The 27,520-nt window shown below is 41.6% G+C and overlaps 1 protein-coding gene across 8 annotated transcripts in view; it reads left to right on the top strand.

Moving 5' to 3' along the window:
• Positions 1-10,016: 10,016 nt before the first annotated feature.
• Positions 10,017-27,520, top strand: part of DCAF4 (DDB1 and CUL4 associated factor 4) — a 34,988-nt gene continuing 17,484 nt past the window's right edge. For 2 of the 8 annotated variants that reach the window (XM_015864625.3, XM_085548937.1), the window contains exons 1-13: positions 10,017-10,092; positions 10,378-10,565; positions 11,615-11,712; positions 13,406-13,563; positions 14,371-14,453; positions 15,096-15,198; positions 16,151-16,294; positions 16,966-17,015; positions 18,314-18,393; positions 20,052-20,147; positions 20,255-20,352; positions 21,028-21,204; positions 21,437-21,551. In XM_015864625.3, the coding sequence (XP_015720111.2) occupies positions 10,456-10,565; positions 11,615-11,712; positions 13,406-13,563; positions 14,371-14,453; positions 15,096-15,198; positions 16,151-16,294; positions 16,966-17,015; positions 18,314-18,393; positions 20,052-20,147; positions 20,255-20,352; positions 21,028-21,204; positions 21,437-21,551 (1,312 nt within the window). In that variant the 5' untranslated portion in view covers positions 10,017-10,092; positions 10,378-10,455. Of the gene's footprint in view, positions 10,566-11,614; positions 11,713-13,405; positions 13,564-14,370; positions 14,454-15,095; positions 15,199-16,150; positions 16,295-16,965; positions 17,016-18,310; positions 18,394-20,051; positions 20,148-20,254; positions 20,353-21,027; positions 21,205-21,436; positions 21,552-22,186; positions 22,290-22,393; positions 22,803-27,520 lie in introns of those variants that run through there. The other 6 variants (XM_015864624.3, XM_015864626.3, XR_014946603.1 and 3 more) reach the window with 6 other exon arrangements.

Below are 27,520 nucleotides of genomic sequence, written 5' to 3'. Positions count from 1 at the left end.
GAAGTAAAGCAGAATCTCATCCGCACTTACATGGAAGGTTTTGAAATGTATACACATCGTGCTTGAAATCTGTGCAAAGTCAGCTCAGAGAGAAGCCGGCACTGTCCAAAGACAAAGAATAGACCTAGATGTAGCGAGCCCAAAAAGAATCGGCATTTATGCTCTAAAGCACAAAGTCTGGCCTTTATAACTACGAAAGCCGGAGTAGAACGAGGTCCCCGGGGGATCCCCGCACCGCCCCGCGGCCGCGCTCACCTGGGCGTGCGGCCGACAGCGCCCAGCACTGTGGCGCCCCCTGGTGGCGGCCCGTGGCACCAGCAGAGGCAGCCCGGCTAGGAGAGCTCTTCCCTGCGAGTACACCGTGCTAACCAGATACAGGCAAAGCGATTACTTCGCGTTTGTCTGCTTATAAACAAGTTTCTTCATGCAGTAACGCACACACACTCGCAGGTAACATTCCCCCGCAGTTGAACGTTACCTTCCTTACGATAGGTGACATAGGCACACCGATCCTAAACAGCATTGTCAGCACTTCCATGCCTAAAGCCACATAAACTTCCTACTACTCAGTTCCTGAATCGGAAGGTTTCTCCCTTAGAAAAGTTTGTGGCACTGGGGCTTGCTTTGGATTTGTTTTGTTCCCAAAGGGGACAGGAGAATGGAAGCTGAGCATAAAGTGCTTTTGGAGGTTTTGGAAACAGGCACAACCAGCACTGTTCCGCTCTTCCCTCTCCTACCGTGCCATGGAACCAGGGCAGAGAGCAGGGGAGAAAGCACTCGGCTCTGCAACTGAAAGTTACATTATAACACAATCCCCATAAAAGAGCTGAATTGAAAACCTTTAATCTGGCATCTTCTACTTTTTGAGGGCTTGAACTTGCAACCCTACTACTATTTCTGTTTCTAAATATCGTACACATGCATGCACACCTATACCCAGCTGTGAAGGACTTCCATGTGCCATCCTGCTTCTCCCCAGAACACCAGGTGAAAGGACAGAGAGGTTCCATCCCAGGACTTTTATTTTGACCATTCTTTGTACACTTGCAAACACACACAAACATGCAAACACACACACAGTCCCTCTGCAGCACTTGGGCATGCACATGCAGGCATGAACACAGACCTACCAAGACTCATTTAACCTTTGAAGTCAGGCTGGAAGCCTTGGGACACCATCAAATTACACCCAGAAAACAACTTAAAAATAGTGCTATATACGCAGCATTATTTGTCTGCCTTCTCCATTTGCTTTATTAGTATAGAGATGCTTCCTGGAAGTCAATTTTTGAAGCGTTTTATCTGCTTTTGCTCCGCTCACTTGAAACCATAGTTCTGTTTGCAGGGTTCTAATTATTCATGCAGCAGCCAACTTGGAATTCACAGGGATGATGATGATGCTTCTGGTGAAGAACAAAACAGAAGGATCAGAGGAACACCTACACAGAGCAATGCTTCCATGCCAAAACTTTTAGTCAGGAAAAAAAACAGGTGAAAGATCAGAAAACACTCCAGAAGTTTAGGATTTCTTTGCCACACAATGATTCTTTAAGGAAGTAGCTAGGCTCACATTTACTGTGTGTGTCTGTCAAATAACACAAGACTTGTTAACCGCAGCCTATAGAGCCAAAGAAGCACATGAGACATTTATTTAAAGTCTTACATCACAAAGAAGCCACTTAGAGTATTTAAACGTTTGTTTCATAATGATGAGAATGGGTCACTAGGCAGTTTGTTATGCTCCAAAAGAAGCAAAATATATATATATATGTATATACATGTATATCAGTGATACCAGCCAGTGGAAATCCTTGACAAATGCAAACTTTGGATTTCAGTATCAGATACTTCCTATTCCAAAAGCACGTGCATTATGACATTGCTTCCATCTGTCAAACTGAAAGTAAGTTTCAAGCTTGTTATGGAGAGGTATTTCCTTAGAGATGGGAAAAAAAATCAGACTACAGAAACACTTTCCCCTGAGGACAAAGGATAAACACAAAGGATAAACAACAGTAATGCGGTCACACACACACAGAGCAGCTTCTTCCCCTTCTTCCACTCAACCCACCCAACCCATCACATCACAGATGAGTGACGGGGTAGAATGAAATAGCCTGGAAAAAAAAAATATAGGGGTAGTAACTAATCCAGACTGTTGTCCACATATGGAGTGCACACAAAGAGCCTCTTACAGGAAAGAAAGCATGGTGGCAGGCTGAAACAAAATGCAATGGACAAGCCAAATAAGCAGTCTCGTAATTTATCCATTAAAATCAGGAACATTAAAGGGCTCAGCCAAGTTACTACACCCCAAAATAACAAGACTGCACTTGAGTCATTCTTCAGATTAACTCAGGTAGTCACATTACACATCTGACCTACAATACTTATAAATATCCAAAACCTGTAGCATACAAGTTGTTTTGACATTCAAAGTCAATGGCTTCGCATTGACTCAGCAAGATGATCCAAAAGAGGTTCACTTTGCATCTCTCTCAGGAAATTCCAAAGTTATTGGGTAAGGAACTTTTAAATGCCTTTCCAGGGTTTAGCACCTAATCTAAATTCCATAAAAATAACTCTACAGACTTAAATAGGCTTTGCATCAGATCTGTCAGGGTGTGCCTTTATACTCCATGGCCAGCCTTGCCTACCTGCTAGCTACACCATGACACAGTTAATCTGGAGCTGTCTGCAGTTCTTTTGAGCAAGTTGGACCAAATTACTACAGCAAACTATACTAGCCAAGCACCATGCTTACTGCAGGCTTTACAGGTGACCAAAATGACATCCAGCTCCATACAAGAAAGGAACTGCTGGGCCATTAGACAGGCTTTATTGCCCAGGCACTGCTCCATGCCAGTACAGCAGTATTGCTGTATTGTATTGTAGTTGGTGCTGACTTGCAGCCCCTCGCCTGGCACCATCATGACAAAGTTTTCACACAAGCCCAGCATAAATGCTGGTCACAAATCTGAACATAGGAAATGAAGGAGGAAACATATGGTTTTGTAAACCAATAATGTCAATAATGTTTTACAAAGTACTAAGAAGGCAACTTTAAACTGGAACATTTATGAGCTCATTCACCCTAATGGGTAAGATACATCTAATATGTTAAAGCTAGAACAGCTTAGATAAGACAGTCTCTTTATGGCATTGCTTATATCCTCAGATTAAACCTACTACAACGCAACTAATTGGACCTATCTGTGGCACACATTCACCAAGCGTTTGGAGATCAGTGTTTCCTCTATTCTACACTTTGTATATTGCAGCTCAACACAGGCCAGCAGCAGCACAGACCCCAGATTCCACAGCAGTAACTAAGCCTGAATAAATTAGTTTTAACTGCAAGTCCCAAGCTCTTGCCCTCATTAGGCACAGCCACATCCTTTGTGGCTGTGCTGCATACAAAACTTTTAATAACATCATTTCCAGTTCCTGTAACACTGCTTGTAACTACCAGCAACAGTGAGAAAGAAATCAGGGCCACTTAATAATCTCTTCCCCATGAAACTCTTTCATTGCATCAAACCATCTTGCACTAATTCAGAAAGGCTGCACCCATTTAATATCAGACATTCACATTTCTAGTGCATTCCACGTCATTTCATCAGCAGTGGAATTGGGAATTTAGAAGCAATGGATTTTTTCCCATGCTCTGCCCTAAAAGCAAGGTCCTACCAAATGAAAGGGCACTGTAAGTTAAGTTTTCAAGAAGGTCTCCCTGAGACGTTCCAGCCTACTCACGCGGAAGCTTGTCAGGAACTGAACGTTATTATTCCCACACAACCCAACTCAGCAGGAGCCATCTTTGCCCTTTTTTGTTTTGGAGGTTTTTAGCAATTTTTAGAAGACAGCCTCTACAAGTCAGCAGCACTTCTCTGTTGGACGCAGTCTATACGCAGAACTACACTGCACAAGGACATTCATTTGCTATTTTAGTTTTATCCAGAACAAACTGAAGCAGTTTTACTTAGCTGACTTACCATCATACAATACTTCCTCCCCTTTAAGTTATATTTTTTCCTCAGAAGTTCTCCTAGACCTTGACCTTGCAAACACACATATATTTCTTTTCTTTCAGACCTGGCATTCTGAACTGAAGTGATAAAATATGTTCAGTATTCAAGGTGAGTACACTTTACCAGGTGATATAATAATACTGCCTGTTAGCTTCAGGAAAGTGGGCACGTTTTTTTAAGAAAGCAGGTAAATGCTGAGTCAACCTACACTCAGTTGCTATCCAGGCAGCGGGGAAACAAAACAAAACACAAACAATTACAACTTGCTGGATAATTAATGCAGCTTAAACCGCATGGTCTGGTAGCCTCTTTGTGGAAAATCTCCATCATTTTATACAGAGTGCTCCGTCATCCTTCTTATTTCCCATAAGGTTATAGAAGGCAACGTGTACTGCTCTACAGCCAGTTACTTTGGCTATTCCTTCCTTGTGTCCCACAGAGCTTTCCAGCTCCCAATTAAAAAATGCCTTGCTCAGGGAAATGATAGCTCAACCAAGCCTATAAAACATCTTCTATATCCTACCTCCTCTTTCAATTTCTATCCAATTAAGCTAAGAGCTAAAGCTCTTTGATTGCTTTGTTGGCTTGTTTTGGTTTGGTCTTTCTTGTGGCTTCTTCGGACTTCAAACTGATAAATTACATCTTGTAGGTGAAACAATTACTGCTTCAGTTTCACCAAGCAGACATGTTGTTTCAGTTGCCTTTAGATTTTTGAAGGACTTACAAAATACTGCTAAGAATAAGAGACTATCCCAATATGCATTTTACTTCAGTGATTTATCAAATATTACACCCTAGAAATAATTTGTTATATGTTTTGGTCTACAATACCTTTTTATTACATGTTTTTTCCCCAGGCACAGTAGGGATATTCATTGAGATCTACAGGCTGATGCCCACATCAATAATTAGGACTGGCTATAGTTCATTGTTCCCAGCTCCTAAGCAGTGCTCAGAAGCAAAGCAATCTGCAGATCAGGAAAGGTTCCACAAAGCAGTGTGCCTATGGGGCTTTATGAGCCATGGAACAAACTGAAGGCAACACCAAAGTCAGACACCAACATATACATGCAGTTAGGATGACTAAAGGCACAGCGATCTAAGAATAAAATCTCAGACTGAGGCCACAGTGATAGCTCTAGAAGCATCCAGAATATTAAAAAGCATATAAATAGTAAGTGAGACATGAGTTGAAGTTTTGTACTTCTATTATGAGACTAGGACCTGCAGACTGATCTTTTACTTCCTTCCAAACTCCTCTCCCTGCCACCAAACAATCAAAGAACCCACATGAAGAGTGAGCATTGATTCCGCAAGTCACACAGATACCCTCTACAAAATGTTCTGATGTATAGATATGGACATTGCTTACCTGCAGTAACCTCCCCTCCTCCCACCTTTCTTCCTTCAGGATGTACTCCTGAAAGACCTCAAAAGAAACTTACTCTTACTACTTTACATGTGAGAAACAGGAAGCCTCCCACACTGATCTGCATACACTGCACTGAGCTTTGTCCTCCTGCCCTGTTTCCCCTGTGGATTGCCTGCAGGAATTTTTACCTAATAAATCTCTCATTACCCATTAGCTTTTCCTTAAAAAAGGGCAACTTGAAGCAAGAAATTCCACTACATGTCTTCAAAAACAAGAGAAGTGAGGTGGAGTGAGAGACAAAGCAAGAAGATCTTGCATTGTTGAAACAGTGCTTTTACAAGATGGTACATCTACAGTGTGGAATGTATTTAAGGTAACTGAGCTAGCTCATGCTCCAAGACAGTACTGTCCATTTACTGTGCATTTCTAAGAACCACACTCACATGATTATAATGTTTCCTGCACACAAGTCTTACAAATTACCTTTCTTTGAACATGAGCAGGATATAGACTTTGAGAAATGAAGCATTAGCACCTTTGTGACACTACGTTTTTAGTTAAGTTGCTATCAACTTCAAAGATTAAGTATTGCTTTCTGAAAGTGAAGCATGTTTCCACATCAACATTTTCGGAGAAGGGCTTTTTCCCTGCATTATCAGGGTCTCCACATCTGACCAAAGCCTGTGTATTTAATATTTTTAAAATTCCACTAAAGAGATGATTCCTGTGGTTTATGTCACCAATTTTTCCTTCAGCAGGAAATCAGCTGTCAGAGACCTGACATCCACTATCGATGCGTAAAGCAAAACAGTTCACATCTCTTTGTGCAATATTACAATCTCATGTCCAAAGCAGACAAGAAAGAAAATGAAGCAGCACACAACATTTTGATCCCCCCAAAAAGAAAATACTTCCTTGTAGATTCTGGCTAGGTCTTTCCACTGGCATTTTTTAAATACAAAGCTAAAAATCAGACTTGTAATTGCAAGCACTTTGTGTATTAGATACCCATAAACTGAACAAATGAGCCTGGAAAAAAATGAAAAAGCTGTTAGCCGCTACTACTCTAACAATGGTATCATTTATACAGAGAACATAACCATTCAACACCGACTCCTAATTTATCCCCTACAAAGATACAGGACAGCAGTATTAAAGACAAGTTTCTTCAAAGGCCAGACTGTCAGGATATGATACTCTACATCATCTCTGCAAGGAATAAAAGGTCCAGTGCCAGTTCAGTGTCCCAGCAGTATAAAACTTTGTTACCCTCTTTACCTGCTTGACAAATGATTTTACCACCTGCAAATGTGATCTTTCACCAAAACCACATTTTCCAAAAAAAACAAAACAAAACAAAAAACAACCCCACAAATTATTCACAAAGAGGCCAGTTATTGTTTTGAAGTGACATTTATTAGATCTACATCACCAGTGGAAACAAGGCAGAGCAGGCATTTCTGCCCTGAAAACCACTGGCAGTTCCCAGGTCTTCAAAATAGCATTCTCTCTATGCATGCAAAATGGGTAGTATGGAATTCTTGATTTCATAGATTGAGATATATTCATGTGTGCATACACATATGATTTACACATCTGAATTACACATCACCACCTCCTGCAGAAGAGGTGAATATTGCCACATCATTAAATAATTCTTGAATTGGACCCACAAAGAACAGTGACAGACATCAAAAACAGCAAGGCACATTTTAAGATGTTAGGTAACAGATCAAAATGCAGATAAGCTATATTTAAGACATTTAGCTAAAACATCAAAAGTGTTCAAAAGGACTTCACAGATATCTAACGCGCTGCCATCTGAGAGACAGCATACTATTCTGAAAGAAAAACAGCACTAAAGCGCAGCTATTTCTGCAACAGAGACTGACAAAACATGACTGATGTGCATAAGCCTGCGTTACATCACAGGAACAGTACGTCTGAACCAAAACAGCTAAGTAAACCCTTCTTTTGTCCAGAGAGAAAGAGTTTTTTTAACATCACTTTAGAATCAGAGCCAATGGGAGCAACTTGAAGATATACACAGTAACCCATGTGATATTTAACACCAGAGTCTTTATTACAGCTTAGCTTCCTAGGGAGATTTCAAACAAATGTACACATGCATAACAAAATGAGCAGCTATCATGGTGGAGACCCTTATCTTTTGAATTCCCAAACTCAGATTTATTTTCACCTTAAAAATTAATTAGGTAGAAATATCATTCCGGTCACTTGACTTTGACTAAGTGAAACAGAAGCAATGCGTTGGAATTAGTGGTGTAATGGCAAAGGGACCAGCACAGTAAGAGGATGTTACAAAAGTGCTCTCCTATCACAGAAGATCTGGGCCTGCAACAGAATCTCCACAAGGGATGGATCTCCAGAAAGTGATCCTTCCCCAGTGGCAGTCAGCCCTTAAATGGGGCCTAAGAGATGTGCAGCCAGGCTCCACCCCTTCCAGACCTTCACCTGTGTTCCCAGGGTCCTTTCCCCAGGTGCTCAATCAGTGGTTCAGGCCGTGACTCAGCAGTTACCATACGAGTGGCTTTCAGGAAATCTTTTTCCATAATATCATAGACCATCCTCATCCTGCAAAAACAGCTTTCATACATAAGTACAACATACCATATCATTTACCTTGCATTCTTGAGCTCTAATACCTCTAGAAGCTACAGCAGTAAATCCTTGCACATGACAAAGTCTCCCTGAAACCATTCCCTTACAGATCAGAAAGAAATGGGTTGTTAGTTTTTTTTCCTCCCACCTCCTCTGAGCAGCTCCAAGTGGCAGCAGCAGCAACACAGCTCTGCACTGGGCTGTGCAGACACACAAGTGATTTGCATCTGCTGAGGTAGCAAACACAGCCCACTCGTTCTTCCCACAGGAGAAAGATGACAAGTGAAGATGACATCTCAGAGATGGGCTTTTACCAGAGACCATCTCCTGGAGCATGCTGGCCTATATCATGGGAGCTATAATACCACAGCTCAATTTCTGCCAACATAATTTGTTGGTAACTACTTATGCTTGCATAATCTACAATAAATCACCTTGTTAAGCCAAAAGTCATGAAATCCCTCCACAAAAGTAATTAAAAATATGAATAGGACTGAAATGTCTTTCAGTTAACTATTCCCAAGGACCTATGTAATCCAAAAGTAGGACCTGAGTATAAGTTTTGCATAAAGGAACATTAAGACTTTTTATTCCCTTTAACCCTGCAGGAAAAAAAAAAAAAGGAAAAAAAGGAAAAAAAGATAAACTTGTTAATCAACAGAATATGCTGCTCAGTAAAGTATATCCAAACATTTCCAGCAGCACCAAAGAGAAGGCAAGGTCTGATCAGAGACTGCTAAGAGTACCTGAAAGGAAGACACTGTGGATAGTCTAAGAGCATACTCTGAATTTGTAGCAACTGGTAACTTAAAAACTAATCACACATACAGGTGTGAAATATTAACAGCTGACTGGCAAACTACCAGGAGTCACTCGCTGGCATGCAGGTGTTCCTTGCCATAATAACAGCCAGAAGTACTATACTAAAAAAAGGGAACAAATAAAACCCCACTGAAATAAACACTTACTCTTAGCTAATTCAATTAAAGGCCATTTTCATTCACAAGTTTTTCAAGTTTTTTTCACAAACTTTAGAGGTGACAAAGCTGATGCCTCAGGAGGAAAGTTTTACCTTCTTACTCAGAGAGAACTCAATCAAATAAGTAGCATCAGTACCCCCGGACCTTAAGAGTTATAAATACAAAAAATACACCCTAAGCAGCTTTACAAAGGGATTTCATGGTGTACTTCTGCTTCTTACATTGATTTTTTTAGAAATTCAATACTCGCTACAATAGAGATCTTAATAAAATACCCCTCAGAGCTGAGAGAGAGCAGCTTTGCCTAAGTGCACTGCTGCTCTCTGCTGGGCCTGATCAGACCTGCTTCCTTATCTGTCCATCACCAAGCAGACCCTGGCAGAGCTGCACTTAGAGACCATCAGGACTGCTCTGGGAGCTCGAAATTTAGAACTAAAGTCAAGCAGCAACTTCTATAAGCAAAAATATCTAGAGCATGGTGTCACTGCAAGGCTATGGCAGCTCCTAAGGTACAAAGCATACAAGGTTACATAGGATCTTAATATAACTGCTCTTATTCCACTGCAATTAAACCAAGGCTAAGTTGTGCTTAGGCTCCTGCTTTTGATTTCACTTTACAAGGGGCCCTGTGCATATTCCAGTTGCTGAAGCTTGTGTTCCCCACCATAAGGATACAAGAGGAAGCAAGAACGATTGAACCTAGAAAGTTGCCATCTGTAACACCCAAAGGAGCTAGCATTCTTTAGCTGCTATTTAGCCTAGAGACTTCATCAATGTCCAAACAGGCAATACAGCTGTAGAGATAAGCACTATTTCAGCATTAAGAGGTCCCTACAGACACACTACGGGACACAAAAGCACACGGTAACCACCCCCACAGCTCTACCGGCTGTGAGTGACCGCAGCCCGCCGAGCAGCTTTTATACGCTTTTCCCGCCCAACAGCCTCTGTGTCCCCGCCCCTCCACGCGAGTGTCAGGCGACGGCCTGGCTATTCGCTGAGAGAGCTGTCCATCAAGCGGCAGGTAACGCGCGAGAGCCAATCAGAAGCGCATACTGAGCGGAGCCGTGGCGCTGTGGTGGCGGCGGTGAGGAGCGCTGTCGGTGCGGGGCGGCGGGGGGCGGTTGGCGGCGGCCCCGCTTCAAGGCACGGCCCCGCTTCAGGGCTCGGCTCCTGCGGCCCGACCCTCGCGGCTCCATGGCTGAGGGCCCCGCCCGCCGGCTGCCAGGAGGCCCCTCCGGCTGAGGCCCGGCAGAGCGGCGTCAGGGCCTGGTCCGGGCCGGGAGGCAGCAGGCAGCAGGCCCGTGTTGCTGCCCTGCCCTGCCAGGCCCGGCCCGGCCCGGGCTGTGTCAGCGTTTCTGTCCTCCCGCAGGAAGTGAAGGGGCTGCGGCCGGGCCCTGCCAGGCACACGGCTCCGAAGGACGGACCGGCGTTTGGCTTACGGACAGCGATGGGGAGAAGCCACGGGGGAGGCAAGGAGAAGCGAGGGTGGGGCTACCGCAGGCGCTGCCACCGCCCCCCTCGGCGCCAGAGACCCAATGGCAGACACTGCAGCGACAGGCGAGTGTGGGCCGGGCTGTCCTCGGCGTCTGCAGGACGGAGCTTGTGCTGGGTACTGCCCGGGGAGCGTGTATCTGTCCGGAAATGTATCGCTTGCTCAGCTTTAGAGAAAGAGATGCACGCGTACGAGTCGCTGCTTTAGCTCCGGTTGGGTAAAAGGTTAAAAGATGTCCACTAGTTCAGAGGATGTACAATAGGAATGTACTTTATTAACGAGCTTGGGGTGGCTGTATTTTTTCTCCTTTGGAGATTAAGTTCTTTAAAAATCTCACACCTGTATAGCTGAACAGCAGTAGGGCTGGTTTTAGAAGCTGAATTCTGTACTCATTGTGTTCCAATAATGTCTGACTCATGAAAAACGTTTCGACCTAGCGATTTTAGGGTGACCTTTCTTAAAAGGTGGGCGTTGTACAGGTGAGTCAGAAGGCATCCTGAAGGAGTTTTACTCATCGGTGCTTAATGTGCCTGTTTAAATGGCTTCTAAAAGGTGAAAGGTGCAATTACCCTCTTTACTGTGGCATTTCTTAGAAAAGTAGAGATGTTTCTGTCTTGAAGTGTTCCTTAAGGTTTTGTTTGGCTTACGTGTTTCTGAACCTCATCAGTGAACTTCCAGTCATGAAGGCAATGGCAAAATGTTTTTGACCTGTCATCGCTGTCTTACCCATGCTTTTCCCATTTACTTTAAGCTGTAAAGAGTTATCAAGATGGGCTTTTCTTTTAAGCAGGGGTCACAGTAACATGTCCAGAATTCATCTTTTTCTGAATAGAGTTAGAGACATGCAGGATCAGTAACTGTCTCTGATGTCTTAGTGATAGTTAAGCCTTGTAAGATACTATTATCTTTAGTGTTCATGAGAAGTTTTTAAGCTGAATACTTTTACTGTTCCTTTTCCATTGGTTAGCGTACAGTGATACACAGAATGTGCTTATCACAGACCTGGAAAATAGTGCTGTATTAATGTGACTAACAAACTGTTCTAAAGAGGCTTTGTGGAAGAGAAGTATAGGACAACTGTGAGTCTGTCTTGAAAGCAGTACTATTTTTTTAGGCCTGAAGAGGAGGAAGCACAAAGCCCAGTGAATCCAGGTCCCAGCTGCAGTGGAAATCCTTCTTCTTCCAGTTCAACACAGAACTCTGCAGTACCAGGTAAGAGATGCCATTTACAGGTCAGAAATCAGCGTTTGTGTGTTGACTGTATGAAAAACATAGTAGTGGGTGTGTTAATAGTATGGGGTTAGAGGATGAACATAAGCTGGAAAGTTTACAGAGAGAAATAGTATCTGAAAAGGTGATCAAAAAAGATGTAGTAAGGGAAAATCTGGGAAGCAGGACAAAATGTACTTTTGGGCCCAGAATTCCCTCTTTTACATGAAAACTTGTGTGCTTAGCCAAGCTGGTATAAACCAAAAAGAAATATTTCTCTCTCTTAAAATCAGTATCTGGGGAAGAATACGAACTTTGTTCTTTTGTATCTGCATTGAAGATATTATAAAATACATCTTTAAATCAAAACCTTAAATAAAATAAGACAGCATATAAAATATATGTATAATGTAGATTGAATTATCCAGCCTTTTAAAGGACATATTTATCTACCACTTTGTGGGGAAAAAAAACCAAACGAATGCATTTCTATGCCTTCAGTATATTTGTCATCTGTGAGATGAAAGATCTGGTTAAATGACCTGTTCATTCATTATTAGGGAGTCATCTGGCAGAACCAGGCTTGATACAGTAGCAGTGCTCCTGAAGATAATGTCCCCCCATTTGCATTCTGGTTTTCTGATTCATTAAACATTGCTAGGAAAAGCTGAGTCTGTGGGAACCTGTGTATCTCCACAGTAGGAGAGTCCTGAAACACTGCTGGCACTGGAACCTCTTAGTGACTGTCAAAGCCAGAGTATATCACCCTTTTCTTGATCAAGAGTTTGTGAGCCTGTTAGGAAATAATACGTATAATCCAAAACATGTATTGCTGTGTGAGCTGATTCCATGTACTAAAGCAGCGTGCTTTAATTCACCTTGCTGATAACAGTCACTAACTGTATGTTTTTGTTGAGGCAAATACAACTTGGTTGTTTGTTGCCAGGCTGAAACATAAAAGATGATGACAATGAGCTGAATTGCAAGTAACCTCAAATGCAATTTGTAGTAGTAGATAAGGGTTTAAATAAAAGTTCTTGAAGACATTAATATTCACCATTTCTGAAGTAAAATTCTTTATCTTGAGACAGCATACTGTTATTTTGCCTGTATGTGTGAATTCACCTGAGTAGTGAAGCACTAAAGCCAAATGATTCTATACTCAGATCCTCTTTGGGAGGAGCCCCTGTATGTTGTCTAATTGTACTCTAGCTTATATCAAGATCTCTCCATGGTGGTGGTGAAGAAGTGGTTTGTTCTGGGCAAGGAATTGCTTTGTATTTGGCTTGGGTGGTACTTAGTTGCCTTGTTTGCTTGGGACTGCCCTAAAAATAGACATAACCTAGAGCAGCCCCTTGTGATAGATGCATAAAGAAAGGTCATTTTTGTTACACAGCAAAACCTCTCCTTTCTGCTTCTCTGAAGTGTGAAATCTGTGTGAAGTTCACTCTGGTCAGCGGCAGCATCCCTTCTGTATCTGTGTAACAGCATTGCAGTTGCAAACTGCAAACTTTTTGCTTTAAGTGGATGCCATCTGTTTCCAGTCTGTGTAGCATCCATGGGACCACCAGGGGGCAAACTCTGAGCTGTGTAACACATTCCTGTTAAGATGTAGGATGTCAAAGTGTAATAAATAAATAAGGTTGGTTGGCTGGCTGATTTTGCTTTTTTGTTTCTGTTTTGTCACTTTCTTAAGAACTGCCGGGATTTTACTACGATCCAGAAAAAAACCGCTATTTTCGCCTCCTGCCTGGACATAATAACTACAACCCACTCACCAAGGAGAGCATTCAGTACAAGGCAATGGAAAGTAAAAGACTGAGACTCTTAGAAGAGGAAGAACAACAAAAGAGGGTATATTCTGAAAAAGACTGTAATTAGTCTTCAAGTGTGCTCTGTCTTGGGGCAGATGACAAGCTGAAGTCCTTCAGCTTTTTCCTATGGTACAATCCCATAAGCTGTCTGAAGGAACTGAAGTTTCTTTTTGCTGAGAATTTATAGCTCTTGAAGTCTCTTGTTTGGTTGTTTCACACAGGAAGGAAAGCAGGTCACTGAGCAAACACAAAAAAAGAATCTTGTAAAGGGACAAACTCTCAGAATAGCAAGTTGTCTAACAGTTACACTTGAGTTGTGACATTGGGTGCCTGGTTTCAAATCCCTGCTTTGAACTGACAAAATGAGACTTCTGTTGTAGGTTTTCTGTACGTTTATATGCCCAAACCCTGAGGAAAAGATCTGTTAGTTTATAATTCTACACAACTCTTTATCCTTTGCTCTCCCTAGTATTTATGAAATCTTAAAGATTTCACACGAAATCTTGAAAAAGGATGAATGAAAAGGTTGTTTCACAGTGCTGTAAGACGTGCAGTTAATAGTAGTCCTGCAGTAATAGAATCTTGCTATGTAATCAGATTTAGTGTTTTAGAGTGAAAGCAATTTCACACCCCAAGGTGGTACTATTGATGGGGTCAAGCAAAAACAAGAGCTATCTGTATTTAGCAGACCAGGGAGTCAGTGCTTGAATGTGCTTTGTAGACCTGAAACATTATTACACATAGGCTAGAGGAAAAAGTTATCCAGATATCCTAAACATCCAAGACCTGTGGCCATGTTTGAATCATACACAAGCAAATAACTGAGTACATTTTCATCCTATTCCAGAAAACAACAAGGGCTGGATTGAACTCGTCTGTGCTGTTACAGAAAAGGCAGCTGGGTTTGCTCAGCTCCACAAGTTATTGCAGGTACGATGATTTGTTTTCTGTTTGCTATATTGAGTTCTGCTGTCAGCACAACCATTGCTGTCAGTTCTGTTTGTTTTGTTTGCAATTCTCACTCTTCCTCTAAGGAGAGAGTAACGTTATTTATTCTGACAAAAAAAGCAGTATTTTTTAATAATCAATTTTCTGGACTGGTGAGAATTCAAATGTGAAAGATGCTTCCCTGTCTCGGATGATTGGGGTTTAAGGCTTCCCATTTCTTTCTGTGTGGTTGTTTGCTACATTGTTCTGTTTGATTACAGTGTAGCATTTCTTTAATGCTCTGGGGCTGACAGGGTCATTTCCCCCTGGGTTAGAATATCTGTGTTCAGATTGAATAACAATGTACAAAGCAAGTTAGTGGCTTGATATGTTCCTGCTACTGAAGGTGTGGGGGGGTTCACAATGGGATGAGATGGGATGAAATACCACGAATGTGGAAGATGCACAGGGGTTATGCAGTTTCATGGGATATATAAGCGAAATTGTAGCATGCTAGTTTGCAGGCATTTTATTTTCTGTGATTAAGAAGCAGTTCTGGCTTTCTTATCCAGAATTCTTTTTATCGGCATTTAACCTAGGCTTACCCAAGTTCTTTCTCTCTTCCCTCCCCAACTGCTTCTACAGGCTGGTCCATGAACTAAAAGTGAACTGCATGCAGAGGAGGAAGATAGAAATTCACAGTCCAGATTCCTCAGTTGCTGGAACCAACAATTTTAAAATAATTGTGGTATGTTACGAGAACTGATAAATCTTCAGGTTAAAAAGAGCATTTATTCAGTGAAAATTTTAACCAAACCTCATAGGTCATATTTTGCTTTCAAATATGCATTGTCCCCATTGTGTCAGTTCTCAAAATATGAGCTAAGTAGTTTTTAACAGGTAGGAAGAAACCGTTCCTTTCCTGGAGAGGAAAATGATGAAAAGATTGGATATATAAGTGATTTTTGAAGCTGACCAGCATATTCTATGGGGAATAAACAGGAATCAAGTGGATAATTACTGTGGTGGCTTTTTGAATGGGAAATTTAGGAAAATGAAAGAGGAATTTGGGGAGTAACCACCCTGTGGTCTAGAGATTCTGTATAATTATCGTTAACAATTTTACATCTTATGCTATAAAGGCAGTTTCTACTGGATTTGGTTGTAGTGTGTGTACAGGAAAGATCGCTGGAGCAAGTAGCTTCCATTTGTCCATGTAGAAAGATCTGCAGGAGAGCAAAACAGAGCACTGCATAGGTATCTGAGGCCAAAAAGGAGCTGGAAACCTATTGTCACAAAAGAAAAGTTGAAATGTAGCACCATCATTTTGTTGTGATTTGATCCAACACAAGGAGAATCTCCTATAGTTGTGCAGTGTAGAAGAATTTCATATTCACTTTTTATAAGATTTCTTTCTTTCTTCGAGTCCTCTACTGATACCAGTCTGTGCTTCATAATTAACCAGAGCAAGTGTCTGGTATAATTGGAAGTAGTATGTATCATTGGCTAAGGATTAAATATTTTCTTACTGATATTTTTCCTATGCATTCGTAAGAAGAGCTTTTGACCACTGTTTTAAAGATGAATAGAAAGTTGATGGTGTTACAGGCATCAGAATTAACACATTTCTTCCTTTTAGGCACCTCAAGCCATTATTTTCAGTAAGTTTCACTAAGTGCAACAATGCTTCTGTTTTACAGGCAGATGTTGCTTGTGAGCGAATATTCACTGTGAACGACGTAGAGCATGGAGGATGTAAATATGGTATCATCAACCTCAGTGGTTTGGGGAAGGAGTCTCTCACTGTGGAGATGTATGACAACCTCTACTTCACAAACCGCAAAGTACCGTGTTCTGTTCCTGCTTCCTTCAGTTGTCACATTCACAAACACTATTGCTTGGGAGGCACAGGTGAAAAGCATGAGGCATGGGAAGGGGTTTAGTAGGAGAGAATAGAAGAATCTAGCAGTGTGTTATTGGGATAAACACAAAATTGTAGTAAACTCGTCTCTGATAGTTTGAGTACCAGCAGTAGTTCTCCAGGATGCTGTGCTACTATTGGAACTGAAGGCTATTGAAGGACCTTCCAAGGATAGTGCTTACTTCAGAGTTGTGCGTAGCCATAGCTGTCAAAACCGTGTTGAGAAAGACAAATTTGTATGCTTCTTTCTTAAAAATAAGTTTGGAAAAGTGTATTCATTTCTGAACATGAATGTTTAGAACAGGCTTTGGTAAGCTTCTCATGCTCAGATCTTTTAAGGGTGATCCTTTAAATAACAGGACGTGCTTGATGCCTCAGTCTGTATCTGGACAGGTATCTCAATACTTCCCTCTCTCCTGTACATCTAAGAGGGGTATAAGGCTAAAACAAAATACCTGTATGTCCCTGCTGTGCTATTTTGTGGGATATGGAAGTGTGCCCACTGCATAGTTTCATGTTATCTTTGCATGGAAATACCCTTTCATGAATTGAGTAAGAGATCTACAAAAATAGTATGTCTTCTTGTGTCTGAAGGTGAATTCTGTGTGCTGGGCATCATTGACTCATCCAGACTCTCATGTTTTATATCCTTTTAAAAAAGCAAAATGTCAGTTCTGTTTTGACTGTTCTGCACAGAGCAGTTGACTTTCAGGAAGATCTCTTATGTAGCTACTGTAGAACTCTTGATTTCTAGAAAACGGGAATTTTAAAAAGGCTGAAATTTGCTGGCTGTTGTGAGACAGGTGATGTTATGGATGTATGTAGTATTGTTCCCATGCAGTAAAGGCAAAAGACTACTTTGCCTGCACTGGAGATTTGCCAGTCCACTAATAGTGCAGATGCCAGACCAAAAATGGTCTAATGATTAGAAATTGATTGGGCAACAACAAGAGAGATTTATGGCAACTGACTTTCTCTTTTAAGAAGTGGAATGCTCTGAAGTGGGTTTGGTTGGTTTCTGTTGTAAACCACCCTCATATTGTTTGGGGGGAAGATGAAAATGGCAGGAATTCGTTGGCATCGTGCTCTGCAACTTTGAGAACACATTCTGCAGATTTGTCTCAAAAGAAAAGGAAAGGAAGGCTGATGGTATAGTAGAGGAAGCAGCAATGGACAGTGCAGAGTCACAGGAGAGAGGAACAAAAGGGGATTTAAAAGTGGGAGATGGCAGGCAACAGAAATGCTATTAAAGCGCCATTAAAAGTGGCGAGTAAGAGAGAAAATGAAAAAAAGCTTACACCTGTGTCATGGCTTAGGGGAATAGCCACACAATTCAGAACTGATCCAGAAGGTGGCAGGAATTCATCATCTTGCCTAGAGATGGTTAGGAGTTGAGGACAGTTAGCTTATTCAATGCTTTCCAATAGTCATGTCACAGATTTAACCCACCAAATTTGAAAAGCAGCTTTCAAAACCAGTCTATGCCTGCTACAATTTTTATGAAGTATTTAATGAAATCTAAATTGACTCTTGATTCCTTAATATGTGTACCTCTTTCTCCAACCCATTTCCATGCAAAATAGTTCTGTATCAATGCAGTGTTATCAGCATGTAAAGATGAGAAGAATGATCCATGTAGGTCCTGCAGGTTTTTTCTATCCATAGAAGAATGCCTTAGTATCTCTCTCAACCTTATCTTTTGGTAGTGAAACTACAAAAAGTAAAATTGGAGTTCTTTCTAGCTCATTCCTATGAAAGAAAGGAAGCGTAAGGGCCCAATTGTGAGTGTAAAGCACAATAACACTCTTGGAAGATGTTACTGAAGGGAAAGTATTGAGAGCAGCAGCTGTGTCAGAGCATCTTACCCTTCCCAGCTATAAATACTACGCAGCCTTTTCCATTTTAGGGAGAAATCTTTGTTTTCCTTAACTCACTCCAGCACGCTGTGTCTCATGGGAATTGCAGAAACTCCAGGCTGTGCCAGTCTGCTTCCAGCATCATTGTTCAGCAGCACTAACCCAGGTAGGGCATCGCTGGGTTTTTTTGGATAACAGGATATGCAAAGAGTACAAATCATGCGCACACTTCAGTGGTTGATGGGACTGTTGTATTGTTGTAAAAATGTAGAAAGTTTGGAGCAGAATAAGAAACAAACATTAAATAACTTACCTTGATAATTAATTAACAAGCAGCATTCAAAGCTCAAGTTTATTTTTAACTGCTGCTGATGCAGTACTTGACTTTGGCAGGAGAACACCTCACTTGAAAGTAAACATTTGAGATTATTCATTTGAGTAGCTTGGCCTTTAACTAACACACAGAAGCTGCATACAAGAAATACTCAAATTTCCTTATAGACTATCCAGTGTCATTGCAGGATACTTTGTCATAGTAGCTACTCAAGTGTGCTCAGTAGATTAATCGTAGGTGGAAAGCTGCTGGAAGTGTCACCCCATGGCTCCTTGTACAGTACTAAATATCATTCTTAGTTGTGTGTAAGCATGACTCATTTAGAAAATCCTATGTTTATAGAACAAAAATATTATATGTTCTATGGGGCAGCAGCTGTGCTGATACCTTCAGAACATGCTGTACAGTCGTCAAACCTGGTGTCCTATTCAGACATGATCAGTTAAGTTTATATAGATCAGATCTGAGTCTGTGCTAGAAGAGTATGGACCCATTTAAATTGTTTGATGTTATTTTATTTATGGAGCCTTGGGGGAAAGAAAAAAGTCGGGGGTGGGGGAAATGATTCATAGAGCTGGTGTGAACTTGAAAAGTCACTAAAGACAGATGGTTACTAGGCCAGTGTGCTCTGTAGAATATTTTAAAGCCTGCACCAGTCAGGTGCCCCTAGTTATGCTCAAGTCCTTCTGTCTGGTATTCTCTACAGGCTGTTTTAGATATTTCTAAGGGTCTTGCCTTACTGCAATCTCCTGAATTCTTGTTTTGAGGGAAAATTGCTGAATAGAGGGTGTGAGCAAAATAGAACTTAACCCATCTGAAACGTGGTTTTAGATGTGTCTCCTGTTCTGCCCGATATCTGTAAGATCATGGCAGACATGCCATAAAGTAAATGAAAACTGAGCACTTTAAGCATGTGAGTTGGTAGACCTTGTGCAGGAGCTACACAAGCAACAATCAAATCTAGAGTATTGTTACTTACTCAAACCTGCTTTGTAAAGAGACAGCCCAGGAGAATCAGTTGTAGAATCAATAAAAGAAACAACAATACCAGTCTGTCCTTTTGTTTTGTTTTGTTTTGTTTTCCTGTATGGGTTTGGTTGGTTTTTCTTGTGGTTGGTTATTTTTCAATTCTTCGCTGTCTTCACTGTCTATAGAACTTATAATAGAAGTTAGGCTTTAGCCAGTCTATAGCTTTTGAAGTCTTCAAAAATGGCTTGCTTTGTGCAAGTGTTATTTTTCTCTTCTCTATTTTTTTTCCTGCTCTGAAGAATTTTAACAGCCTTTCAGATGTGGATATAGACAGATAAAGTGTAAGTCCTAAGCTTACAATCATGAAAACCCACTTTTGTTTTCTGCATCTTGAGTAGCCAGGGCTATTAACATTGTCTCTGCTTCTAATTCAGACGTTCAGAGTAACATCCAGAGAAGCTTTCTGAGTTACATTGTCCTTGTATTTTATGAATGTTCTGCGTGTTGTTCATTCCTCCTAGGAGATCGACCTGGAATGCTGTGCAGCTTCAAGATATCTACGGCCTGGTCCTGTGCTTGGTGCCTGAATCCACAGGCAGACAACTGCTTCAGCACAGGTGATCTGCAAAGCTAGCAACCACTTTTATCTCTGGCAAAGACTTCTTGCATAAATCTCATGCCTGCTACTCAAATTGTAACTAAACAAACATAACTTCTCCCTTAGGCCTGACACGACGAGTTCTTGTGACCAACGTAGTGACAGGGCATCGACAGACATTTGGAACGAGCAGCGACGTCTTGGCACAACAGTTTGCCACCCAGGTACAAAGAATCATACACCTTTTTCTTTTTCAGAGCACTGATATTAGTGGTCTTTCTGTTCTGGTGTGATAGGCCTCATCATGTTGTACAGAAGGTTATGACTACAGTTATTGTTCCTTAACAGAGGCGATATGGTCCTATGCTGGCACACAGTGTAATAGCAATGAAAGAAATAACTGATTTCAGACTGTGGCAGCAGAGTAATTTTTGTTCAATATTCAGAGATAAAAAGGAAATAATGGAAGTAGAGAGTGCACGACAATCACACACTGTAGGATTGGTTTGTTTTTGCCAAATGACCTGATTTCATTAACACTCAGTTTATTGTCTTCATAAAGGAGAAGAAAATGGCTATAAAATTCTAATTGACTTGTAAACAAAGACTTAAGGAGAGGGGTCAAATTGGAACATGAGAATTTCAGTTCCTATTCTGCTGTTATGTTAGACTAAGTTCTTGCTAACCTTGCTGAACTTTTATAGCAGAGGTAAATACGTGAGGTTTGAATGGAGCTTATGAGTTAGCTGAAAATTGCTGTACTAAAAATTCTGATTCTTAATGCCTGCGTTAATGATTTCACAAATGCACCAGAGAGCTCAAAACCTTAAGTAACTTCTGCAGAACTTGTACATCCTTTCACATGTTACACAATACACCTCTCTTTTGGATTCTTCCAGACGCCAACACTTTACAATGGCTGTCGTTCAGGTGAAATTTTCAGCATTGATGTACGCCAACGCAACCGAAAGGGCCAGAACTGGAAAGCAACTCGTCTCTTCCATGACTCAGCAGTTACATCAATTCGCCTCCTTGAGGCAGAACACTACCTTATGGCATCAGATATGGCTGGAAAGGTATGGCTTTATTATCTTTAGGCTATACTGTCCTTTTTAGTATCTGGGCAATAACAAGTGCCTACCCCAGTCCTAAAGATGGATGCCAGTTCTTTGCAGAGTAGTGTGTAACTGGGTGGTAGTTCCCCATTTGGGTCATTACTGCTCACTACTAAGATCCAGTTATTTACCAACAGTTGAGCGATCTCTACTCTGTTAACATGCTCTTTGGAACAATTTCTTTACCGTGCAGATAAAACTGTGGGATCTGAGAACAGTGAAGTGTGTGAAACAGTACGAAGGTCATCACAATGAATACGCTATTCTCCCTTTGCATGTAAATGAGGAGGAAGGACTTCTTACAGCAGGTATGCTGACTTTTTCTCCTCAACTTATAATTATGAGTATGGCAGTGATTTTCTTATCCTGGGGGAATGTTTCTCATATACAGATGTTGAAAGTTGTGAAGCTGGGAATTCTTTAAAATTCAGCAAAAATTTGCCTTTAGGTGTACTATAATCAACTACAAAATCTAAAATAAGATGTTACAGATGCACACCTACTGTAATCATTCCCATAGTGCTCTCAACTGCTTTGTTTTCAAAGTCCCTTTATCCTTTCCCCAGCGTGGTTTAAGAATAGAGAAGAAAATACTTCAAAATGAAGGTCAGAGAAGCAATGCATTAACAGAATGCTTGAAGCAATATTTTTATACTGAGACTAAAGACCATATATATAGGTTTCTCCCTGTAAATTGTCTCTCACTTGGGCTTATTATGAATATACACAGCTGCAGTTTGAGACTTTTTTATTGTGTTTCCTTTTTGGAAAAAAAACCAAAACAAAACCAAAATCCCTAAATCTTCATTCTTTGGCTCAGTTTCTTAAGTTCACTTTAAACTTAGGGATCTTTTCTCCTTGGATCTTTCAGTAAGTGATGGAATAATGAGAATAATTAAATACTTTTAACAAACTGAATTTTTCTCCACTTTGTTTTGCTCAGGAGCTTGATAATAAGGAAAGCACTCTTACCCTGCCTTTTATTGCCTAATAGGAAATGCATATATTTTTCCTCTTTACCCATAAGGTGTGTAGAAACAGTCATGTTTTTTCCCCCATACGCTACCTTCAGCCACTGTGATGAAAATCTTGCAGTACCACAGAAATGATTCCTGGTGTGATGCTGACCACTGATGTCCTTCCTTTCCAGTTGGTCAGGATTGCTACACCAGAATTTGGAGTCTCCAAGATGCCTCTCTGCTTAGAACCATTCCTTCTCCCCACCCATCCTCCAAAGATGCTATTCCCAGTGTGGTATTTTCTTCAAGACTTGGAGGTAGACGGGGAGTTCCTGGCTTGCTCATGGCTGTCAAACAGGATCTTTACCACTTCTCCTATAACTGACACCACTGATATTCTCTTCTGACCCAGTATACAATGCTGCTAGCCTATACCTGACTTGAGAATGTTTACACACATCACCATGTTGTTGCATAAAACTACATGCCGCATTTGCGTCTGCTTTACCTGAGAAATTGCAAATTTCTGTCAGCAGGTTTGGCAAATCTTGCTGTATACATCTCAGGCATTTAGTTAATAAAAGCTGAATGCTGATAATATCTTGTTGGCTGTCGCTGGTGCTCTCTCAAATCCTTGCAAACATAGCATCAACTGCATGCTAGAAGGAGGCCAGGAAGGCATCAAGTGGCAGAAACAGTTTCAAACAGAAGCAAGAAATAGAGGACCTGCACCCTACACACATGCACAAGTTAGGGATAATGACCCTAAAGAGCTGCTGTTCTGCCACAGCAGGCTAAGCAGTCCTGTGCCTGCACTCAAGGAAAATCTTTGCCGCCATCCTAGGCATGGTGTAATCTTATCTGGCTTTTGTATGTCTTAGCAGAAGTTATTCTTCACCTAAAGCTTTTAGCCAGAGAAACCTATTTAAAGGAGGAACTGTACCCTACCACCTTCATCATGATGGGCCATCGTTTCCACTCCACCTCACACTGGTGCATATACACGGAAAGCTCTTAAGCTGTAACTGAGGAGAAGGAATACTTGCAGTTAAGCAAACTGTTCAGTCACAAGAAATGATTTTTCCTCAGTGGCTGCCTGTGTAAGCCGCAGTGTGAGCACAGTACTCACAGTTGTCAGGAATGAGGTACTGGCAGGTGGTGTGAGCTTTCTAAGCATGCATTGAAGTCGTAGTGTTGCAGCCTACCCCTCCCCTCTGCAGCCCTGCTAGTGACCTGAGCTCACTGAGCACACTTTATGAGTGTCTCCAGCTTGGCTTTCTCCAGAAGGAACTGAGTTCAAGTAGCTCTGCAGCACAAGTCCAACAGAAGAAGATTCCCTTTGCAAATGCTGTGCAAGCTTGAGCCTAGACTGAAATTTTTTGGTTTTCTTTGTTTGCTCATTGGTTTCCAGTGCATTTCCCCTTTCAAGTGAACTTGGATAAGGTAATTACACAAAGGGTCCTGCAGGCTCCACATTCAGTTCTCCCATCTTCACATGACCTTTGGGCCTAAGCAATACACTATTCTGGGAAACTGCCTCTCAGCAGCTCCTGTTGCTCATTATGCTTCATTTTTCTGCAGCTGTCTCCTTCCCTTTATGCTTTCTCACCCGTGAGTCAATACAGAAGACAAAAAGTTATAGCAGGAAAACTGGCCTCATGGGAGCAGCATGAATACACTCTACAAGAAATATGTGTTGCTAGGGTATTTAAGATGCAAGATAAATCCCAGCAAACACTCAACACAGTTTCTTCCCCAAGTATATGTTCAAAGTCCTCTAAATTTTTCTTGTATTCCGTTAAGAGCTGGCTTCCCTTCTCTTGACAGCTATGGCTCTCCTGATACACCTGGCTTTAGCATTCATCTGCAGAGCATTTTATTCTTTCCTCACAATGTGGAGCAGATACTGCTTGCAGCACGCTCTGTGCTGCCACTTCTTTCTATGGAACATGTTTATAAAGCTAAGCATCCCGTGCTCTCATCAGATGATGAGTCTCACTTCACACTGACTTGCGGGCTTTTCTCACTTGTTCTATGTTGGATAAGCAAGAGCCCAGCTTGTCTAGTGTGGTCACCAGTTCCTGGCTTGCCTTGCTTTTCAATTTGAGAGCATATTTTGCAGCTTATCTTGTTATAATCCCTTGGGACATTTTCTGTTGCATGCACAGCAATTACTACATGCAGCACAAGTTTCAGAAGTATTTGCACTGGCTCAGTTAATAACATATGCTGCAACTAAGCACCTGTTCAGAAAACAGAACCATAACTAACCCCATTCCACTGCAAACTCCAGATGTTTGCATCTGACAGTCCATTCAGAGTTGGGCAGTAACATGCTCTATATTGATATTCTTGCTAGCAAACATATGGAGTTCAAACATTTGCAAGTGGCAAACTGCAGTAATCATGAACTCCCTTCAGAAGAACTAATTCCAGAACGTGTAAATAGCATTTAACCTCTTCAGTGTTGTTAACACCAGTAGGGTCTGCTCTGCAAGAACAAGACCCTGCAATAATCATGTCTGTCCAGTTACTGTGGGAAACGCAGGCTAAGAGCTGTGGCAGAAAGGCACCTTATGTAACTAAAGACAGTTTATTTTCTTTGCTCCTTTTTAGCCAAAGCCAAAAAAACAAAAAGATACTCATTTGCTTTCTGTTGTTTCCAGGAACCAAACGTGAACATGTCCCTCCAAACCCATTTTTTTTAACCCAACCAATGCTTTTGCAGCCAATGCTTCTAATGAAGCCTGCAAGAACAGCATGAAATGAGAGGGGAAGCAGAATAAAAAGAGAGGTAATTTGGCTTCAGTAACAAACCACAAGCGGTGTGCAGGCTCTGGTTGGTATATTAAAATCAACTGTTTGTTTATTATGCAGGAGTAGCGAGGCCCCTAAGGTACCTTAACAAAAATAAACCTGCACCACCCTCTCTCCAGCTCCAGTATCAGAATATCCTATTTCTTTGCCTCAGGTTCTCTGCAAGCACCAGATCTAGTAGAAAACTTTAGAGGCCAACCCTGCACTCCAAGCTAAGCTGTAGTATGTCTCATCCATCAGGCACAATTTGTTGGGTCCTTTTTGCTCACTATAGCAAAGCTCAGAGAGGACAACGAGGCTCTCCTCATGGACCACACTTGACTGACAGGTTATAGAGAAAAACCTTCAGGGCTGACAAAGAACCACACTGACATCCCTGAGCATCTTTGTGCTTCTCACACTAGAGCCCACAGCCACCAGGAGCACTCAGTGGAGATATGCTACATCTTAGGAGGGAAAAAAAAACCTCATCCTCTAGAAAACTTACCAAAAACAGCTATTGAAGAATGTTCACGTCCTGAACTAGCTACTGTTGCTTCACACATCCTAGTTACCTGTGTTCAGCCAAACACCAGATTGTTTATGCAGTTCAAGGGCTCAGCACCACACACAGTGAGGTTCCAGCAGGCTCCTACAGAAAATACAAGGCCTAGAAAACCAAGGTCATGCTGTGCTTGTCACCTCCCTCAAGCCAAAGTACAGGGCATTATTTACTTTCCACAGCTGAGCTAACCTTTTTACTTTCCATCTGTTGCATACAGCTCCATACTGCAGCTCCTCTCTGATGGGAACTCCCTCCCCAGTTTAAAGCAGGATAGGACCCAGGTACTCTGTCCCTCCTTGGTGAAAGAGCAGCAGCATTTTCCTTGTTCCCTCCCTTCAGAGAAAGAATAGTGGGTTGTTGGGTTTTTTGGCTAGTGGGAATCCCTCAGGATATGAGAGATGAAGAGGAACTGGGCCACCTTTTTGCAGTAAGAGCAGATATATGACATGGACAACAGCCTTGCCATGCCATTCCTTCCTGTTCCATTGCAGTGAATTTAATAAATGATAAAAGCTTGCAGATTGCCAGTCCATCATCACCGTGATTGTTTTAGAAGTCACAGACTCTTAGCCTTGTTTTTCCATACATGCAGCATGCTTCTGTTGTCATTTCTCTCCACCCTTTAAAAACCCTCTAGGTCACGTACAGTAAGCTTAGATCTAACAAGTAGAAACACTTCCACTTCTCTAAGTACAAGTGTCTAAAGCAGGGAGGGCATTCACTTTTGGGTCTTCTGGGCAGTAGTAAGGGACAAAAAGTTGCAGGTGAAGCATGAAAATATAATCAAGATCACTTGGCCTTTTCTTGTTCAAACAGTTCCTTTCCTACCCGCAGTCCTATCATTCTGATACCACATTTAGCTTTCCGATTATCGCAGCATAATTTGCTGATTTTGAAAGCCCTCATAGTAAGCTCTATTTATTTTGGCATTGCCACGATTTCATTGTTGATCTGCCTGCACTGCGAACAAAAATCTTCTATGACATACACAGCTACGTGCTGTGCTGACAGAATATACGTGTTGACATTGCTTTACCAAGAAAAAGTGCTCAGCTAAAGCAATAGGGAACAAAAAACAGACGGCTCGATCGCTTGTCCAAATCACTCTCTGTTCTCAAATTACTGGCAAAGGCACATCCGTTAGTGCCAAATCCTATTACGGCCATAAGTGATAAATTAAATGCAAGGACAAAGCCTCAACATGTGACACTGTATCAACTGAAAACATCAGTTGACAACAGAATACAAAAGCAAGAGGCTGCAAAATCTAAGACAGTAGTACATAAATCTGCTATGGATAGTTACACTGGAAGCAAAAGGAGAAAAAGTCTGTATCAGCAGGTGGGAAACCAGTCCTGCAATGTTCAAGCAGAGACTCCCCAGATCAATGAGGGGAATGTCTCGGCACAGCCACAGCAGACAGGCAGCCAGCATAAATGCCAGGCAGACCTAACATGATGGGCGTTCATTTCAACAAAAGCTACTGCTTACCTTGAAAGGCAGAATATCATCACATTCACCAGAACACAACCGAAGGTCCAATTCCCAAGTGACACAATGGGGAGCATAAGTGATATATTGGCAACTTCAGCAACCTCACCTGTGAGGTCAGGAGGATGAATGAACAGGAAATACAACAGAAAATAATTATAAAAGGGTGAAAAACAAAAGTAATTTTTCTTGTGCAAGACCCCAGCAACAGGTACATGTCACAGCTCTGCCATTTGGCCAGCTTCTTCCCTGGCTGCAAGTCTCAGGTACACCTGCTATGCCTGTAAGCCAGGTTTGGATCAAAGCTTTCAGGCGGATACTCTAACTGAAAACATGCACATCTGTATGAAGCTCACATATCTGCTTCCCAAGAGACAGAAACACACCACCTGTTTGAAGGTGAATCTTTGAGCTGAATTGGCATTGAATGGAAACAAATCCATCAGAGTAATCACATCAGACATTT

Source organism: Coturnix japonica, chromosome 5 (genome assembly GCF_054131305.1).
Source record: "Coturnix japonica strain WE chromosome 5, WE-NBRP24, whole genome shotgun sequence".
NCBI lineage: Eukaryota > Metazoa > Chordata > Aves > Galliformes > Phasianidae > Coturnix > Coturnix japonica.
Note: the sequence above shows the minus strand (reverse complement) of the source record. Positions and strands in the feature narration are given on the sequence as shown.